At 32.0% G+C, this 20,114-nt stretch overlaps 2 protein-coding genes across 4 annotated transcripts in view; both read right to left on the bottom strand.

Moving 5' to 3' along the window:
- LOC149897740 (myrosinase 1-like) overlaps positions 1-20,114 on the bottom strand; it is a 412,925-nt gene that overhangs the window by 354,919 nt on the left and 37,892 nt on the right. The gene's annotated exons all lie outside the window — the stretch shown is intronic.
- LOC149897742 (myrosinase 1-like) lies at positions 1,430-10,576 on the bottom strand. The gene is made up of 9 exons (XM_090116492.1): positions 10,413-10,576; positions 9,350-9,516; positions 6,487-6,729; positions 5,800-5,891; positions 4,963-5,110; positions 4,245-4,369; positions 2,699-2,848; positions 2,255-2,346; positions 1,430-1,824 (listed from the first exon to the last, which is right to left on the bottom strand). The coding sequence occupies exons 1-9, from the start codon at positions 10,574-10,576 to the stop codon at positions 1,689-1,691; spliced, it is 1,317 nt and encodes a 438-aa protein (XP_089972618.1). The 3' UTR covers positions 1,430-1,688.

Here is a 20,114-nt window from a genome sequence, read left to right as displayed (position 1 = left end):
ACCACATTCTAGTCAAGCAAAATGTATTGAAAATTTTCAAATAATTTATTGCGAAATAAACACTAATATTCCATATTTGCTAATTATAATTTAAACTGACGATTTAAAAGAACTCTTACAAGCCTTGATTTAATAAAATGTTTAAGTTTGAGTAGAGACATAACTTTATGACGTGACTCAAGGCATGCTTAGTCGAATGGTTGATCTCAAATGAAATAAATGGATATAGTTTAAGATCCCACCGCAGGATTAGTGCATTCATAGTTTTTTTGCTTAAACCAAAATTTGATGTATATTTATAATTAGGAGAATATGTAATATATCGACTAGGTTGCCAGTCAAAATTTGGCCGCAAGCATTTTTAAGTTTGGTTTTAGTAAAAAAAAAACTGTGAATGTGCACTAATCCTGCAGTGGGATCTTAGACTAGGTAATATAGAATGAATGAGGAAGGAAAATCATTGAACGATTGTAAATAGTTTTATAATTATTGTTACATAATCGATACACGCGTAGGTCAATGATACAGTTTGTATAAGGATTGAATCAGATAAATTCCCATTTTTAGAAAAAGAAATTAACAGTGCTCTTCAATTCTTCATACATTTTATAAAATCGCGATGGTGATCTATACACATATTATAAAGCTGAAGAGTTTGTTTTTGAAGTGAAACTTCTTTATCGGGGTTGGAAAAATATTAAGTGTAACATTTTTTTGTTACGCGTTACATTTTTCGTTACGCGCCATCTTTTTCTTATCCCTACCACGTGTGATTCGACGTATTTCTGTAAAGTTATAGGCATATAGTAAATTATTTTTTGAAAAATAAGGTCATTAAGAAGTTTCACTTCTTACGTGTGTACACGTCTAGTACACGCACACATTAAAAAAAAATATATTTTAGCACCATACTTCCAAAATATTGAACCGATTTTAGTATATTTTATCTCAATTATATCTTTCTCAATTCTGTTCATCCGATTGCGAGATTTACAATAACAGATTTGCTTTACAATGCCGCAGCCAGAGTACAGAGAGCACATTAAAATATTAAAGTTACACGTGAAAGAAATAAAACACCAATTTAATAAAATGCTTTTAATAACAATAAAACATAAAAAATAACACGAAGGGAGTTTTATTATCATAATACTATACAGAGAAAAATAAATAGCGCCATTGATGAATTATAAGTAGGTACCTATGATTATTGTCTTTGTTCATGTAACAAATTGTTTTATAAATTAGTAAACGCTTGTTAAGTTTTTCATACAAACATACACGTGGATGTTGTGTATGTAACGGATTCCTTTAGACTTGATTTTGTCCCACTTCAAAAGGAAAAATTGAATTCAAACTTTGTACACTTATACAATTCAATAATTTCTTGAGTTTAAGCATGTTTTTTTAAATATTTTTTTGACTGACTTTACGGTGCATTTTCATCAAACGAACATAGAGCTAGAGCTCGAGCAAGAGCATTCTTTCATGAAACATAAACGAAAAATCGTATTCAGTGTTGTTCAGTACTAGAACATTGCATAGAATCTTTTCGAACTAAGAACAACAAAATAATGCTCTAAGCCTGTTTACACTAAAGGAATTTTACATGGAGGGTTAGAATGAGCATTCGCTCTTTTTATGGAAATGCAAGTTAGACGAGCATGTGTATAAATATAGGCGTTATTCTAAGGCTGAAGGTAATTATCACACACTGGTAGGGCACGATTAAAGTTGATACAAGTATAGTAATCAGCTGAGAGCCGCGGGGTCGCCGGGCGTTCGGAATCGTCGAAGTCTATGCTGTATAGACCGAAATGTGCACTGAAATATAATATAGTTACTTGAATAAGAACAATGTGAAACCAATGTAAGCGTATTATTTTAAAGATAGAGTGGGAGTAAATACTGAGAATTAATGAATTATGAATTTTCTATTGGTAGGTCCTTAAAATCTATATAATATATATTGGAATCCTAAAAGCTTTGTTTAATAACAATATATAAATAAAAATCATTGTGATGTTATGTTTGTAAAGCCGGCTACTCACGTACCTGCCGCAGGGGCAATATTGGAACAATCTCGGTTGCACGGCGGTCGGGGCAATTTCAGCTGTTCTCTAAATTGTTTGCCTATACACATCACAATTTAGGAGCCAATTAAGGGTTAAATTCTTATATTGCCCCTGCTGCAGGTAGGTGAGTAGCCGGTTTAATGTCAGAGCATTTTATGAAGAATACAACTATAACTAACCTATAACCTGAAACCCATTCAAAATTATCCATTAAACTCCAAACCATGTAACCGAAAACATTTAAACCGTCTTCATATATAGATAACAGAATCTGCAAAAGAAAAAAATACAAAACGATATATATTTAAAATGGAAATTTGAGTTCTAATAAACGTTTTTATTCAGAATACACTGCGTCTCCTTGTCTACCGGGTCGTCTGGAAGAGATCGCTTTTTTTAATTATAAGACTGCCTGTTGATTACTGTTTATTTTTATTTCTACGTATTTCTGTGATCATAATAGAGTATTTTTTATTTGTATTGATTATATTATAAACCATGTATGTACATTGTACAACTTTAATTCGTATTAAGGTTCAACTTGTGCTTTATTTTCTCAAGAAGTATCCTGTTCTTTCTAGAATATATATAAATAAATAAATAAATAATCTAGAACCACATACCTGTTCCAAATGCTCTTTAAGGTAATTTACTCTCTCATAATCAAGAATTGCATCTTGAGCGCCATACCCATTTTCTGTGATTATTATATCTTCGACTCCAAAGCGCTCGTTCAGCCACTTTATGAGCTTTCGTAATCCTACAGGAGATGTCTTAAAGAAAAGTATAAATGTAATGATAAATACATAAATAATAATATAATACATATAAGAAATTACACGCGAGGCCGGTAGTTTGAATGTAATAAGAATGTACTGCGATTCTACACAGCTACCCAATTGATGTAGGTAGTTGATAACAAATCGCAGCAAGTCAACGACTATTAACAAAGTGAGGGTAGTTGGGTCAAACGTCGTATAAACAACGTCCGAGACACGATGCGTACGAATGCGCCACGATTCAAAGGAAAGCGGCATTTTATAGTATGGTATTCGACAGCTAAGCATGTTTTGACAGGAAATAGTGACAACTATATTGACATTTGGACAACTATTCATCCACAAAAATATGATACGTCTAACAATAATCTTCTTATATATAAAAATGAATCGCAAAATGTGTTGGTAAGCGCATAACTCGAGAACGGCTGAACCGATTTCGATAATTCTTTTTTTATTATATTCCTTTAAGTACGAGGATGGTTCTTATGTAGAGAAAACGTAAATATTATGTACCACGGGCGAAGCCGGGGCGGACCGCTAGTTATATATAAAATAAATTGAATTGAATCAATAATATTATAATAGTTGCGATTAGTATTTTAGTTTATAAGTACACTTTAGTTTATAATTGGAGTGGATCGAAGGAAAGTGTGGTTAATTTTTATTCCATAAATAAATTATATGCGCAAATTACTTTCATCGTCGTGTCTCAGAATGCCAGAAAGATAAGCGGCATAAGACGGCAGATTTTTATTAAAAACTCTCGATATAAGCAAATTTTATTATGCACAATTAGCTGCCCCAGCCATTGAGGAGGATTACTACGTATAGAGAGGACACCACGAACAAAATCTGTGCGACAAGCGCGGCGGCGCGGAGCGGCTAGTGAATGAATAAACTTATCAAATGTAACAAAAAAAAATTGGTTTGAGACGATTGACTCTAACTCGTGTTACTAATAGACAATAGTGTAGTAGCGATGTCCTCTCTAGTGCGTAGTACATAGTAACTCAATGGCCCTACATAAGTATTGTTACATACTTATTTTAATGCTGTTACAACGACGTTTTTTTTTATAAGTGTTTACACTTATGGAATATGTTACTGAAACATAAAGTAACAGTGTAAAATAACGTTTATTTTTTTAACGTTAATACATAAAGTTATCGTCACTAAAAATTGATCATATCTATATTCAATATAATCACGATAAAAAAAATCATGAATTTGATCCGATGATAGCCAGTAAACATAGATTTATCAAACACAAGCCAAGCCAAGGACGTTAAAAAAATTATCCGAATTGATAGTCGTTCTCGAATTTTACGCTTAGCACACACTAAACATTTGGCGATATGATTTAGTAATTCATTCATAATAAACTTACATAAGAATCTACAGTGTATCCATCTTGTAAGAGCATCGATACTAGTGGATTCCACGGTATGTTGTTGTTCTTTTTTGTCACTTTCACGGCAAAGTAATAGTTAAAAGCGGCGTAATCGTATGTGCCTGAAAGAAAAAATGTATTGAAAATTCGTCTCTTGTGGGATATGAATCAGTTTACATTTTCAAACTCAAACATTTATTTATTCAATTAGACTTCTTCGAGAAGCACTTTTTGTTGATAAACTTTTAATTGTGCGCAAGTAGGTGATAGATAGGTTTTGTAATTATTTGCCGATATTCGACTATATTTCTAAGATGTGGCATTAAATGCACTGTGCATATAATATTAACATATTGACGCAACAGAGGAACAAAATATGTAGAGACTACCATTAACACATAATTTTAAGCGATTTTTATTTCAATTATTTCACTGTTTGTTGCTGTTTGATGAAATTTAATGACAACCGAGTTTAATAGACTAATGTTAAACCTCAGATCATATAATACATGGTTAGACGTAGTTTTAAAGTGACTCTTCGAAAGAAAAGTCCGATCTTTCCTCGTTTTAAAATCAGTTTTAATCAAGATATTTCTTAGAGTATGGCTGATGCTGAGTGGCTTGCCATTTTCAGTGGCACACTGCAAATCTCTTTTAAATATACCTATATATTTAGTTTGCCATTAGTACTCTTTTTGTATGTGTGCATTAATACCTTGAATAAACTTCTTCTCGCTTTCAGTAAAAGACGGCAACAATGACGTATTATATCCAATTTCCTTGCTATATTCCGCAATATATTCCTCTAGACCTTCAGGCCACCCACCACTCTTCGCGTAAATTGGATGTGTGAATCTGTCATTCTAAAAGAATGTATACAAGGTGAAAGGTAAGACGTTTGAAAAATTTAGACAGGAGCTTCTACTCATGAAACTGAACAACTTTTGTTCTACAACTTTGCTGAATTCGTAAAAAAAAATTGGACTTTGTAAGGAAACTTCGCTAATCAGCTGACCGATTTCCATACAAAGTCCAAATTTTTTTCTACGAATTCAGCAGAGTTGTAGAACAAAAGTTGTTCAGTTTTATGAGTAGAAGCTCCTGTCTAAATTTTTCAAATGTCTTACCTTTCACCTTGTATAGTTAATTTTATGATACAGAAAAAAGAACAACTAAAGGAGCTTTTCCACCAATCATGTGCGAGGATATTTAGCGAGGTATGTGTTTATAAATAACCAATAGTATCGCTTCAAACGCTAAACGCTTCAAAGTTCAAACTACAAAATGACACATATGACATATCCACACACATCAACACATCCTCGCACAGTATTGGTGGAAAAACACCTTTATTGAGTAAAATTAATATTTTTTACGAAAGAAGCGAAAATTTTGTTGCTGTTTACTTATGAGAAACTAGGTATATCGAAATTAATCAATAAATATTTTAATATAAAATTAATTTATAAGTAAGTACTAATAAATAATATTTATAGTTAAATAATTGTTGAAAATCTGTTAAAATTAGAGTGATATTAATTATTATACTCACAAATAATTGCAGCATTATATCCACAATTCTATTCTCCTCGACATCTTCCTCTGGTTCTGCCCATATGTAATTGTATGCTATATTGACTGTGCCTGTAAATTTTATAGAAATTTATATATTTTTTGATGTGAAAACTTCTTTAGCGGCGTTGAGCACTTTTTCTGTAATGGGTATAAAATCTTAAACTCGCGTCAGGACACGTGACCTGATCGAAAAAGCGTAAGACGGATACCATTCCAAAATATCAAACATGCTCAACGTTAATAATCAAGTTTTCACTTCTGCCGGCACTCCCGGAGTGCAACCCGTCTTTTTTTATTTCCAATGTTATATTTTATTTTATTTCTATAAAAAAGATTCTGAATTCATCTTCTGGTCATAAAAAAGTAACTAGCAAGATGTTGTTTTTTTTACAAATAGTAGTAGCACGTAGTAGGTAGCTTCTTTTAGCAATGTTTGCGTTTGATTCGACAACGAGCCTTAGAAAAGCACGTTATTTAATCAATGCTATCTTCAAAAGTGACCTTTTCTATAGGAGTCTAGGAATATACTATTTAAAAAACAACAATTCATTGAATAAGTCGCGTTTAAAAACCGTTAAAATCTTTAGTTTCTAAATGTATAACTCTATATATAAATAATATTATTATTAATAGAAAATATTATCAAAAATTCATTCAAAATTACCATCCTGAACACGCTTATACTTCGCAGTATAAATCCTGTACGCGTTCGCGTGTGCCAGCAACACATTCTTAGTACAAGTGAGGGATACACCATCCTCATGACCATATAAAGGAGGAATCAGATCACAGACTACTTCTGGTTCATTGATTGTCAGCCAGGATTTGACGCGGTCCCCAAAACGAGAGAAAATGAAGTCCGCGTAATCGCCAAAACGGTCGACGATTGAGGAATTCGTCCAGCCGCCTGGAATTGTAATATACAAGTTAAAGAACACCTAAAACACCCTTTAATGATAGAGGCAACTAAAAGTAAGAAATAAAATAATTATAATTTTTTGTGGTATTCAGGGCCCGTAGACAAAGTAACAATTAAAAAACGATAACGAAGTTAGAAAAGGAAAAATGTATGGGATTGACATTAGATAGACCACGTGATCTAACGCGGCGTATGTCAATCCCATACATTTTTGCCTTTTCTAACTTCGTTATCGTTTTTTAATTGTTACTTTGTCTAAGGCCCCAGGTAAGTAAGCTCATGGAATTATTGTATTGTGACCGATCCTTGATAAGTGTACAAAGTTTGAACTTAATCATACAAACATACAGGTGAAGCCATAGAGAGTTTCTGTGATCTGTGGGTGAAGCTAATAAGAGCGTGTAAAGCTCCTTTTATTGAAGTCGGTTAAGAAAATCGCAATGCAAAATGCTCGGACACATTATTTGTAATTTATTATCTTATATATAAAAATCTACACTAATTAAAAAAATAAATTATATTCCTAGAAGTGTAATAAAATGACAACAATTTAATTATCATAATGGGGTAATCAATATTGGCCTAGCATTATAAAATGATTGTTGTAATTAAGTAAATTGAGTACAAATATATGTACGCTAAAGAAATTTTTTGAAAATGCCGTCTATATATTCTTAACTAGCGTTCTGCCGCGGTTTTGCCTGCTTTATTTAAATCTAATAAATTATATACCTACTTTATACCTTCCTCGAGAATAACTTTATCTACTTATATATATTTTTAAAGAATACAAAATTTTAGATCACTAGACGGGATTCGAACCCGCGTCTTTCTCAAAAATGGCCCCTTACCGGGGCAACACCTGACGTCTCGGCCCCGTGATCGGTATTCCTCAATAAATGACAACATAAATGAACTATCATATTTTATCAAATAAATAAATTAATTAATAATGTGCCTACTTATATTACGTTTAGTTTTTGTGAGCAATATTTATCTATCCATATTAGGTCTTCGAAACCGATATATGCTTATGATCACGTTGTATCTAGAGTGGCCAGTCGCTAGACGCTATCCCAACTAAGCTCTACATAAAATGTAAAAACATTTATAATTACATATAGATACTCATATATATTATATCTACAATCAATTGCCTTTAATTTCACACCAACCACAAAATATTGAAAATAAGCTTGTTCATACGAACAAACAAACAAACTTATGATTTATGTAATGGAAATATGCATTAAAGTAATTACAAATAATTGAATTATTTTGATTTATCATGCCATCATGTTCAATTAAAACACTTGCTGTCATTTATATTATAAAGTATTATAAATCCTATTAATATTATAAAGGCGAAAGTTTGTTAAGGATGTATGGATGTATGGATGTTTGTTACTCTTTCACGTAAAAACTACTGAACCGATTACAATGAAATTTAGCACACATATAGGATAGGTTTTATCCCGGAAATCCCACGGGAACGGGAACTATGCGGGTTTTCCTTTGAAAACGCGGGCGAAGCCGCGGGCGGAAATCTAGTAAAAATATAAATTATTGTTGATTGATTAAACGCTGATATAACACATTGAAATTAAAAACCTAATCATTAATTATTCTTCAAATACTTACAATTTACTAATAATATGTTTGTTTGTCTTTTTCCTTCTTATCGACGTAAAGAAAGCGATTATTTGATAATATGATTGTTGTGTCTAGAGATAAGCTAGAAACAGGCTACTTTAAAGCGCGTCACACACGGTGAAGTTACTATAATATTTTATCTTATGATATTGTAATATTTTACATAACAGTATCTTAAGATAAAATATATTATCTTCACCGTGTGTGACGCGCTTTATACCGCGGTAGAACATCGCATTCCGATAAACCACTTTTATCGTGACAAAATCAAACGTTTATCTCGAGAAAAAAAGAGCGCCAAAAGTGGTTTATCGCAGATAAAACAAAAACTAAAAGTAATTACACAAAATGCTCTTACAAATATCTTGCAAATGTTTTAATATAATTGTTTATGAAAAAAAAATCATAATAAGTATTACCTGTGGTATTACCATGTCAAGTAGAAAACGTAAAAGTGTGAAAATTAGAGCTAACTTGGTGATTTTTTTTTATCGAGTAAATTTTAATATTTTATGTTTTTGATGAAACAGAATCGTTGAACATATCATCTAGTTTTTAGATTTGGTCTTGCATATTACACGTATCATCTAATAGAAGATTGGTTATTTTGCTTTATGCGCCCCCTTAAACTCATGCAATTATTTTTTTGTCACCGATCCTTGATAAGTGTACAAAGTTTGAATCAAATCTGTCCGTTGACAGTGGGCCAAATCGAGTAAAGGAGTCGGTTATATACAAACATACATGAGATAATAGAAGCGTGTTAAAAACAGCTTCAGATAATATAATATTCACAGATAAAAATTATAAATAAGTACTATATCTCACGGCACGTAAGTTTAGCGCTCACCTTGAAGTGGAGGGGATCTATTTGAACGAAAATCGAAATAAAGGCGAACTTGCCCTAAAACATTGAAGGTCACCGCTAGACTTACGTGCCGCGACTAATACCTACCTTGATTTTGAAGCGCTGTTGGCAAATCAAAATGATACAAAGTCACCAAGGGTTCAATGCCTTCTTCCAGTAATACGTTCAGGAAGTTTTCATAAAATGCTAAACCTTCCTCGTTGATATAATCTGTGGTGCCGTTGGGTAAGACCCGCGACCAGGAGATTGAGAATCTGTTGAAATATTTATTAATTATTGTTAGTAGTTAAGTATCATATCAAAGAAAAAGTAGATAGGTAGGTATGTGATATTTTTTAAGTGAAAACTTGATAATTCACTTTGAGCAATTTTTGCTTATGTATTTTTTTATTGTTATATGTATTTTCATCTCCATACGAATATTTAGTCACTCACTCTAAACAAAACATACAAATAATTATAACATACTTAGATAGCTTTGATTTTGGATTGAAATCCATGATATTTTATGCTTAGATAGATTTTGTCATATTTTACATATAACCTGTATGAAGACATGTTACCGGCACAGATAATACATATATGTATAGGTAATATATTATCTGTGCTATACTAGTCCGGAGTCCCATGGTAAGTTCTTCATAAATATTCATATTTTTATCAAAACTTAATTATTAGTTACAAAATAGTACATAAATTAACAATAATTGATCGATCGAATTAAACGCTACATAATATGGAGAAATCTTAGTAGGTATCGATGCTATTTCACACGTAGGTAATTTAAACCATATGATATTTTAATCATATGGACATATATATATGAAACATGCTACTATATGGGCATAGAAATAAATACCAATGTACTGTACGTGTACATTTACTGTATACACGTGTATTGGATTGTGGTCTTTTAGTAAATAAGATCGGGATAATAAACCGTTAGTTATAATATGTATGTTACTAAAGAAGTTGCAAAAAAAACAATACGTTCTATCCTTGCAACCAGGTCTGTCCCTTTATATGATTAAGAAGGAAAACTTTATCAAGGATCATTCTTTAATGCCAATAGGTTGATGTGTTAAATTTTAAACAACGCAGGTAATACCGCGGACGGAAAGCTAGTTAAGAATACATAAATAAATAATACCTGTAAGTTGACACACGTAATTCACGGATAAGCTGAATGTCCCTCTGCCATTTATGGTAAGAGTCACAAGCGATATCTCCCGTAGAATTATCCGCGATAGCCCCTGGTATCCTGGTTATATCATCCCATACATTTCTGCCATTGCCTGAATTAAAAAAGAGCATGTATCAGCACACGCGTCAGAAGTGAAACTTTTTTGGCGAAAATCAACCAAAATCTTCGCCTCTCCATGACGTGAAGGTATTACCATGACGCAACCTTTAAATTTTACTCTCAATACGTTTAAAAAAGTTTCAATTCAAAAATAATAAAAAAAAAACTGATAGATGTAACTAATAAATTGAAATGAAATGGTAGTCATAGAACAAGTAAATTATTTATAAGCATTCCATATTAGATAAAAATGCTTTCGAACACCTAATTATTCATATTCTAACGACACGTGTTAAATAGCTTTTTTATCAATTAACATAAAACGGTAAACAAACTTTTTGAATGCGATACATTGACATTACTTGCATTTAACTATGACCCAATTATAAGTGTACTTTTAAATTTACAGTATTATTAAAAAATCTTACCACCTTCATCCCTTGCGCCTTCAATTTGATAGGCGGACGTACTTACTCCAAATTCAAAATCTTCTGGAAAGCGATCACTGACAGCATTACAAGTTACCAAAAGGCTGTGAAAGAAAAATTAATTGTTTAATTAGTAAATAATACTTTATGACGATGTAAAAAAATGTCTCGATCTGGCAGGTCAATCTGCCCAGGCTGAAGGGTAATCATCTACTGAAAATCGATTAGTGAAACAGATATTGAATGCATAATTGCATAATGCATCTAACCCAGACCACACTAGACGACAGGGGACTTCGCTTAGGTACGATTCATGCTTAGTCCATTTATTCATTATACATACTACTAATTTACAAATGAATAATTAATATTCTACGTAATAAAGTTCAAGTAGACCGATAAATGGGCTATCTAACACCGAAAGAATTTTTGAAATCGGACCTGTTCCTGAGATTAGCGCGTTCAAACAAACAAACAAACTCTTCAGCTTTATAATATTAGTATAGATAATATGTAGTATAGATACAAAAGAAGAAATTTTTTTAAGGATTATAATCAATTTATTTGTTTACAATTGCGATACAAATGATTTATACATACCTATTAGTTACTTCTGATAACTTTAATAAATATAATATATCTATATATTATACACAATCAGTTTTTCATTAATCTTATTATACAAATTTAGTGGTGAATATGGTATCAAGACATTATAGATCCATTTATGGTGTGTAATAAATAACGTTGATTATTATATACGTGGAAATGCACTTTTAATTTTTATAATTTTTTATCTACTTCAAATTATTCTGATCATATTAAATAAAATTATCTAAATAAGAAACACAGACAGTCTTAGACGGTATTATTAATAAAAATTTAAATACTTAATAAAAATTTAAATACTTAAACTTATTAATAAAAAGTTAAACAATGGATAAATTTCTACCATTTTCTACCATGGCTGTGTCCTGCTCATGCTCACATGAAACGTCAATCATAAAAACAAGACAGGTTATTACAATAATAATAATCCGTTGCAAAGCGAATGGGTAACATTTTATTAGTAAGACCGTTAGAAAGACTTGGACGAATTTTAAACGCGATTTATTAATTATTACAATCCAGACGTTTTACACACTCTGCAGCGAGCTTTGACATAGGGATAATATTACAAAATAAAATGAATAATTCGCGTTTAAAATCCATTAAAGTTATTGAAGTGAAACTTCATTACCGCGTGACATTTTTCCGTTACGCGCCAGCTTTTTCTTATCCCTACCACGTGATTCGACGTATTTCTGTAAAGTTGCATATAGTAAATTATTTTTTTGACAAATAAGGTCATAAAGAAGTTTCACTTCTTACGTGTGTACTTGACGTGTAACAAGAAAATTGTTGTGTTCTATCACTTTCACACCTAACTTGGTATTGCCACTGTTAATACGAAGTTTTCCCAAGGCTACTATGTATGCTGTAATATTCTGTGCAAAAGGTTAGTTTTGTACATGAGTTTGTTGATAAATTGCCAACAACGTCATTCAGAAGCATTGTTGGATGAGACAATTATTATTTATGCTAAATAAAATAAGTATCTAAACCAATTATTAAAAAGCGATACTCCCTGATTATGGGTAGTTACCATAATAAAATTGTAGCAACTCTCACTTTGACAATATGGCATAAGTGTCAAAAAAATTGCGTCGCTTCGAATATTTAAGTTAATATTGTTGCGTATTTAATAAATATTTTACAAATATTAATAATGTATTGCATTGTGAAAAATTGCAGAAGTTTTTGGACACCAAATTCTGGCCTATAATTTCACAGGCAAGTGTATATTTACGTTATTTACAATATTCCTCAATACTCATGCATTTACCTGTTAAGAATCATTTTAATGGCAAAAATCGTCAAATTTATCATCATTTTACTAAGCAATCATGTTAAATAAGTTCTTTTCCTAATACTTTCATCATTTTTCAACAAGTTTTCAACAAACAAATTTAACAAGTAAGGTAACCATGATGATGGGTTTTTACGGATAGCGACGAAATATATTGCTAAACAATATTATGATGAACATTTAGAACACCATTTTAAAAAATTTTATACTAGATGATACTAGTAATGAAACAACACACGACATCGGTATTGCACTCACATATTGTGGTTTGTTCTTTTTTACATTGAAATTTATACTTTTTAACCTAATATTTTTTTGTTTTACGTATTTCAGCTTTCCAAAAAATGAAGTAAAAAGAAATATATGTGCCTATCAAGGGTAAAATTACTGAGGATTACGACCCAGAAAAAAAATACTGCTATAAACAGTTTTAATTTGATGTTTTTGGCTTGAAGTTGACCCGTTGAAGCAACGCGTTTAAAAAGAAGATCTGAGTAACTTACAATTTGGTAAACAGCATCTGATGCAAAACACAACTTTCCTCTATTTACAAAGGATGTTAATGATGTATATCGGTTAATATCCAAGCTTTGTAGCCAAAAGTTATCAAGCGTTATTTAAAACTATCATTCTCTACCAATTAAAATTGTATGTCGTATAAAGTTGACCAGTAATTATAATAAAAATACTGTTAAAGATATATGTCGTTATTATTTATAGACCATGATTTTTAGTTTTTTCTATTTCGAAAAATCCTGAATATACAAACCAGTGTGGTCACCCACAGAAAGAGACAAAAAACAACACTGACGTCATTCAAGGTTATATTTTCTTGTGACAAGTTAATGGTCATAGTGCAATCTCCAGTGTATTAGATATAAGCTTCTTGATGCGTACCATCACTCATCACCTTCTCGTCACATAGTAGTGGAAAGTAAGGTACATATCGCGCCGTTTGTACGTACACGGAAAAAATTGAAAATTACTATTTTCTTTTTATCGCTTAAGCAGGCACACGAGCGAGACTGGTGTTCGATGGCGCTAACAGTTTGCCAGCTGAACAATATAATCGATAATTGTTTTTTCAAGCAAATAATTATAGTACTAGATCCCACCGCAGAATTACTTCGTTGATAGTTTTTTTGATAAAATCAAAATTTTATGTATAATGGTTACCAGTCAAAATTTGGCCGCAAGCATGTTTAATTCAATTTTTTCACTTCGATTTTTTGGAAAAAAGTTTCCGTTCACTTAACTGAAAAGCCAACAAGAGCTTAATAAACATGATAGAAAGGTAAACAATACTCACCCAGATAAACATAATATCACGAACATTTTTTAACTACACAGATATCAATAAAAACTGTTAACAGATACTTTCAGCACATTATATACGAACTTCCTCGCACCTATCATGAAACAGATTAAAGCAAACTCTGAAAAGCGTTTATTTATATTAAAATATCTGTTAAGATTATAAAAATACTAGATTTCCACCCGCGGCTTCGCCCGCGTTTTCAAAGGAAAACCCGCATAGTTCCCGTTCCTGTGGTATTTCCGGGATAAAACCTATCCTATGTGTTAATCCAAGTTACCTTCTATATATGTGCTAAATTTCATTGTAATCGGTTCAGTAGTTTATGCGTGAAAACCATACATACATATATACATACAAACCTTTTGCGTGAAAGAGTAACAAACACACACACACACACATCCTCACAAACTTTCGCATTAATAATATTAGTAGGATAGGATTATGAAGCAAACAAATAACATGCGCATAAGTATGTACGGAAAAAAACCAGTGGATAGATAATAATATTATAGACAGCAGATTAGGGTGAACAAACAATGATCAAGATCTTATCCATGTTTTCGTAGAAATAAGATTTTCAAAAACATTCAACGCAACTTTTTTTCAACAGTGTTTTACAATATAGGTGCCCCACCAGATAACGGATTACATCAAATATATTTGTACATTTCTATAGACCAATGAACTTATATACTTTTAAATAGGAAATGATTTTTTTTTTTACCTTAATAAAAACAGACAGATATAATTCAAACTTTGTACACTCATCAAAGATCGGTGACTCTCAATAATTTCATGACTTTAAGCGTGTTTTTTTATTAATTATTTAATTTAATAATACTAATATTATAAAGCTGAAGAGTTTGTTTCTTTGTATGTTTGAACGCGCTAATCTCGAGATTATTCCTTCGGTGTTAAATAGTTCATTTATCGAGGAAGGTTATAGGCTATATATCATCACGCTCCGACCAACAGGAGTGGAGCCACGGGGGTGAAACCGCGCGGAGCAGCTAGTTATGTTGTCTGCTAGACTATAAATTTCCTAGTCTGCTAGACTATAAATTTCCTAACAATATATTGTTGACTAGCTTCTGCCCGCGACTCCGTCCGCGCGGAAAAATTAAGAAAAATTAAGATTTATTTTATTATACGTATTTTTCCATTTTATGCCCATAATACGGTATAATTATACCAAGTTTCATCGAAATTGAACCGTCAGTTTCACGTGATGCCTGAACATACAGACAGACAGACAGACAAAAAATTTTTAATCACATATTTGGGTTTGGTATCGATCCAGTAACACCCCCTGCTATTTATTTTTTTCAATATTTTCAATGTACAGAATTGACCCTCTACAGACTTATTATATACTAGCTTTCCGCCCGCGGCTTCGCCCGCGCAGTCAAAGAAAAACCCGCATACTTCCTGTTCCCGTGGGATTTCCGGGATTGCGTCATTTTACCGGGATAAAAAGTAGCCTATGTCCATTCTCGGGTATCAAAATATCTCCATACCAAATTTCATGAAAATTGGTTCAGTAGTTTAGGCGTGATTGAGTAACAGACAGACAGACAGAGTTACTTTCGCATTTATAATATTAGTATGGATTGTATAGAATAGATAAAATAGCTCAAAAAATAGGAAGTGCAATTGATAAAAGTAATCTTTTATTACTGTACAAGTACATTGTGATAAATTCTTCTTTGTTGTAGATAGATAATAATCGACTTTCTACTTCAGTCTCGTATCAGCAATGAGCATTGACTCAGATAATCCTAATTATATCATACTAGCATATAATAATTATAGCATAATTTTCTTCTCAACGTAGATATCTATCTAATCTTCTTCTTATATATAAAAATGAATCGCAAAATGTGTTGGTAAGCGCATAACTCGAGAACGGCTGAACCGATTTCGATAATTCTTTTTTTATTATATTCCTGGAAGTACGAGGATGGTTTTTATGTAGAGAAAACGTAAACATGTACCACGGGCGAAGCCGGGGCGGACCGCTAGTCTTATATATAAAAATGAATCGCAAAATGTGTTGGTAAGCGCATAACTCGAGAACGGCTGAACCGATTTCGATAATTCTTTTTTTATTATATTCCTTGAAGTACGAGGATGGTTCTTATGTAGAGAAAACGTAAATATGTACCACGGGCGAAGCCGGGGCGGACCGCTAGTGTTAAATAAAACCAAGAATACAATTGCACGCCTCATAAGCGAAGCGTTGAGGTGGGTACTACTGTCACTTCGCGCAAAACATCTGATTTTTCAAACTTAAAATGTCTTTGTGTATCATACATTGCACTTGTAAGATAATACATACACACACATATTAAGAAAAAACACTATTTTTAACGTTCATGATATTTTTGATGTCATTTTTGTTATTTAAACTAGTTAAAAAACAGTTTAAAAAAGTTCTGTCTTGGACGTCCGTGTGTCTGTATGTGCGGATCCTTTTTCTTGTTAACACGATAGCGATATAAATACTTTACTAATCGAGTCTTTTTTTTCTCTTACGCTTGAGTATGCTCAGGAATAGAACCCTTTCATTTTTCAGGGTCTGATTCGATGTGGTTTAATTGTTATTAAATAAACAAAAATAATAATTTAAATATTTATTAAAAAAAAATTATGAGGCGTGCACTTTTGAATTTTCCAAATTATTTAAGTTTTACTAGCGGTCCGCCCCGGCTTCGCCCGTGGTACATATTTCGCAATAAAAGGTAGCCTATGTTCTATCTCAGGATTTAAAGATTATCTGTGCGAAATTTCATCAAAATTGGTCCAGTAGTTTATAAGCCTACTCATTACAATCAAACAAACAAATAAACAAAGTTTTCCTCTTTATAATAATATTAGTGTTAGTAATTGAACAGGAAAATTAAATACCTAAATAATATAAACATCACAATTCATTATAGAGTTACGGAAAAACAGCGTTTCATTCGATTAAAACATGTTATAATTACGATTGAGTAAATATAATTTATAAGCATTCATGTATTTTACACAGGTGTACAACTTGTAATTGTATTTGCATTGATTTAAGAAATGTATATAGATTGTAGTTCTATATCTGTCTGTTTGTCTGTATGTATGTCCAGGCTAAACTCAAAAAGTACTGCGTGGATTTACTTTAAATTTGGTACACAGATAGCTTGAAACCCGAGAAAGGACATAGGATAGGTTTTATCCCGGAAATCCCACGGGAACGTCAACTATGCGGGTTTTTCTTTGATGCGGGCGAAGCTGCTGGTGGAAAGCTTATACCTACTCATAACCATCAGCCTACTCGAAATTATCGAACAAAGTCCATACCGTATAGTATGTTACGTTTACTTTATCTTCCTTTATAGCCAGTAAAACCTGAAAAAATCATGATTTTTGTTTCAATTCAATCTACCTATAGGTATAGGGAGGTGGTAACGATGAAACGAGTATAGATATAGTAGCGTGTGTGCCGATCACACGTGTCAGAAATGAAACTTCTTTGTCAAGATTCAAGGATACCAAAATCGTCGCCTTATTCCATGACGCGATGTTGCCATGACGCGACCTTGAAATTTTACTCTCAACGCGCCAAAGAAGTTTCTTGAAAATCTTCATGTAAATTTTTAAAGTAGATACATTTTGCACGCCTCATAAGCGAAGCGTTGAGGTGGGTACTACTGTCGCTTCGCGCAAAACATCTGATTTTTCAAACTTAAAATGTCTTTATGTATCATATATTGCACTTGTAAGATAATACATACACACACATATTAAGAAAAAACACTATTTTTAACGTTCATGATATTTTTGATGTCATTTTTGTTATTTAAACTAGTTAAAAAACAGTTTAAAAAAGTTCTGTCTTGGACGTCCGTGTGTAAATAATAATTAATAAATATTTATAAAAAAAATTATGAGGCGTGCACTTTTGGATTTTCCAAATTATTTTTGTTTATTTAATAACAATTAAACCACATCGAATCAGACCCTGAAAAATGAAAGGGTTCTATTCCTGAGCATACTCAAGCGTAAGAGAAAAAAAAAGACTCGATTAGTAAAGTATTTCGGTCGCTATCGTGTTAACAAGAAAAAGGATCCGCACATACAGACACACGGACGTCCAAGACAGAACTTTTTTAAACTGTTTTTTAACTAGTTTAAATAACAAAAATGACATCAAAAATATCATGAACGTTAAAAATAGTGTTTTTTCTTAATATGTGTGTGTATGTATTATCTTACAAGTGCAATGTATGATACATAAAGACATTTTAAGTTTGAAAAATCAGATGTTTTGCGCGAAGTGACAGTAGTACCCACCTCAACGCTTCGCTTATGAGGCGTGCAATATGTAATGTGTTTATGTGTCTGTGATAACTGACCGACGAACTATCGGGTGAACTGCCGTCTGCCGATCCGATTTTGATGAAATTCAGCAATCTGATGGTTGAAGATGCGATATTCACGCATTCGTGAATTTATACTGTTGGCGGAAAATGAAAATCGTGTATAAAATGAACTCTTAGCTTTTATCACAGCCTGATTATTTAACATTGTTATGAGTTACAAGGTTGTTTTATAAACAATTTTCGAAAACCACGCCTCAATATCTGCGTCTCTATCATTTACATATCCCCTTTTCACTTTAGAGCTTTCACACAGACGAGCTTAAAGGACGCACACATTGACAAAACTACCCCTACATTGATGTGAAAGCTTTGTAACTCTTCGAAGCTTATGAGAGCCTGGTACTGAATGTTTTGATTTAACTCTTCGGTCTCGTTCACAATATCTCGTAAAATCAAGTTGGCTTATTTTAATAAAAACAAAAGCCATATATCACTTTATGTATAATATCTTAAGATTTAACTATTTCACAATAAAATAAGAAATAATTTATTTCAATTAAGGAAAAAAGGCTTTTCCAGAAGCGAGCTTTTGAGAGTGAATCGAAAAAGAGGCTTTTAAAATAAAAAAATTTTATTGGTTATGTAACAGTCACCTGAAAACTTATTTTTATTGATTATTGTGTTCGTAGTAAAGGTTTCAATATTTTGTACTAATATTATAAAACATGCTTTTTATATTATGAATCTTTTAAAACAAATAAAATTACCTCAAATAAAATCAATTTCTTCTTGGCAGGTTATATCGATAGGCCTTCCTTTTTACTATTTTCCGCGATTAGTTTTTCAATTTCACGTGGCCAACCCCCTTCTTTATAATACAGTGGTTATAATATAGACCAGACTGAAATAGTTTCAAAGCGAAAACTGTATTAAATTTCATAAAGTTATTTTATATTTCAACTAGGCACTAGCTTTCATCCAGCGACTTTGCGATGCACTTTTCACTATCGCATATTTTTACTGACATATTTTTATTTTACCTTTCCCAATGTTTAGTTGATTGCGGTTATAAATTGCATCACAATCGGTTCAATTGTTTCAATTGTTTCAGGCATGATAAACTGACGGATAGTCTTTCTTTATTAAAGACTACTTTATTATTTTATATTTATAGTAAAAAAATCCAGGCAGATCTTGGTTGATATTAAAATATAATAAATTACATAGTTATTGGGCATTGTTTTAAATATTATTTCCCTTACTTATTTAAGTAGCAAAGCCGCCCAAGCAGTACATTGCTCGTAAACTTGTCTTCACAAAGCAAGTTAAAACGATTTATTTATTTGAGATAGGTACATACGCTCATTTGCAAAGTCAATTCTGTCAAATACATATTTATCTTCTTCGGAATATGGTTCAGTCCAAACGATCTGATTGGTAAGGTGGATTGGTTGTTCTTAACAAATTTTTAAAACCTAATCTTCTTATATATAAAAATGAATCGCAAAATGTGTTGGTAAGCGCATAACTCGAGAA

Source organism: Colias eurytheme, chromosome 25, assembly GCF_061535395.1.
Source record: "Colias eurytheme isolate Ceu_HAF_F1 chromosome 25, ilColEury1 Martin Lab GWU primary, whole genome shotgun sequence".
Taxonomy (NCBI): Eukaryota; Metazoa; Arthropoda; class Insecta; order Lepidoptera; family Pieridae; genus Colias; species Colias eurytheme.
Note: the sequence above shows the minus strand (reverse complement) of the source record. Positions and strands in the feature narration are given on the sequence as shown.

What these genes read in the sequence shown, in the direction of transcription:
- LOC149897742 (XM_090116492.1), bottom strand. Translation starts at nt 10,576, where the DNA reads ATGCTCTTTTTTAATTCAGGCAATGGCAGAAATGTATGGGATGATATA. An exon ending in TTACGTGTGTCAACTTACAG is followed by an intron (nt 9,517 to 10,412) that starts GTATTATTTATT and finishes ATATTTCAACAG; the next exon opens with ATTCTCAATCTCCTGGTCGC. An exon ending in GATACACTGTAGATTCTTAT is followed by an intron (nt 2,849 to 4,244) that starts GTAAGTTTATTA and finishes CTTTTCTTTAAG; the next exon opens with ACATCTCCTGTAGGATTACG.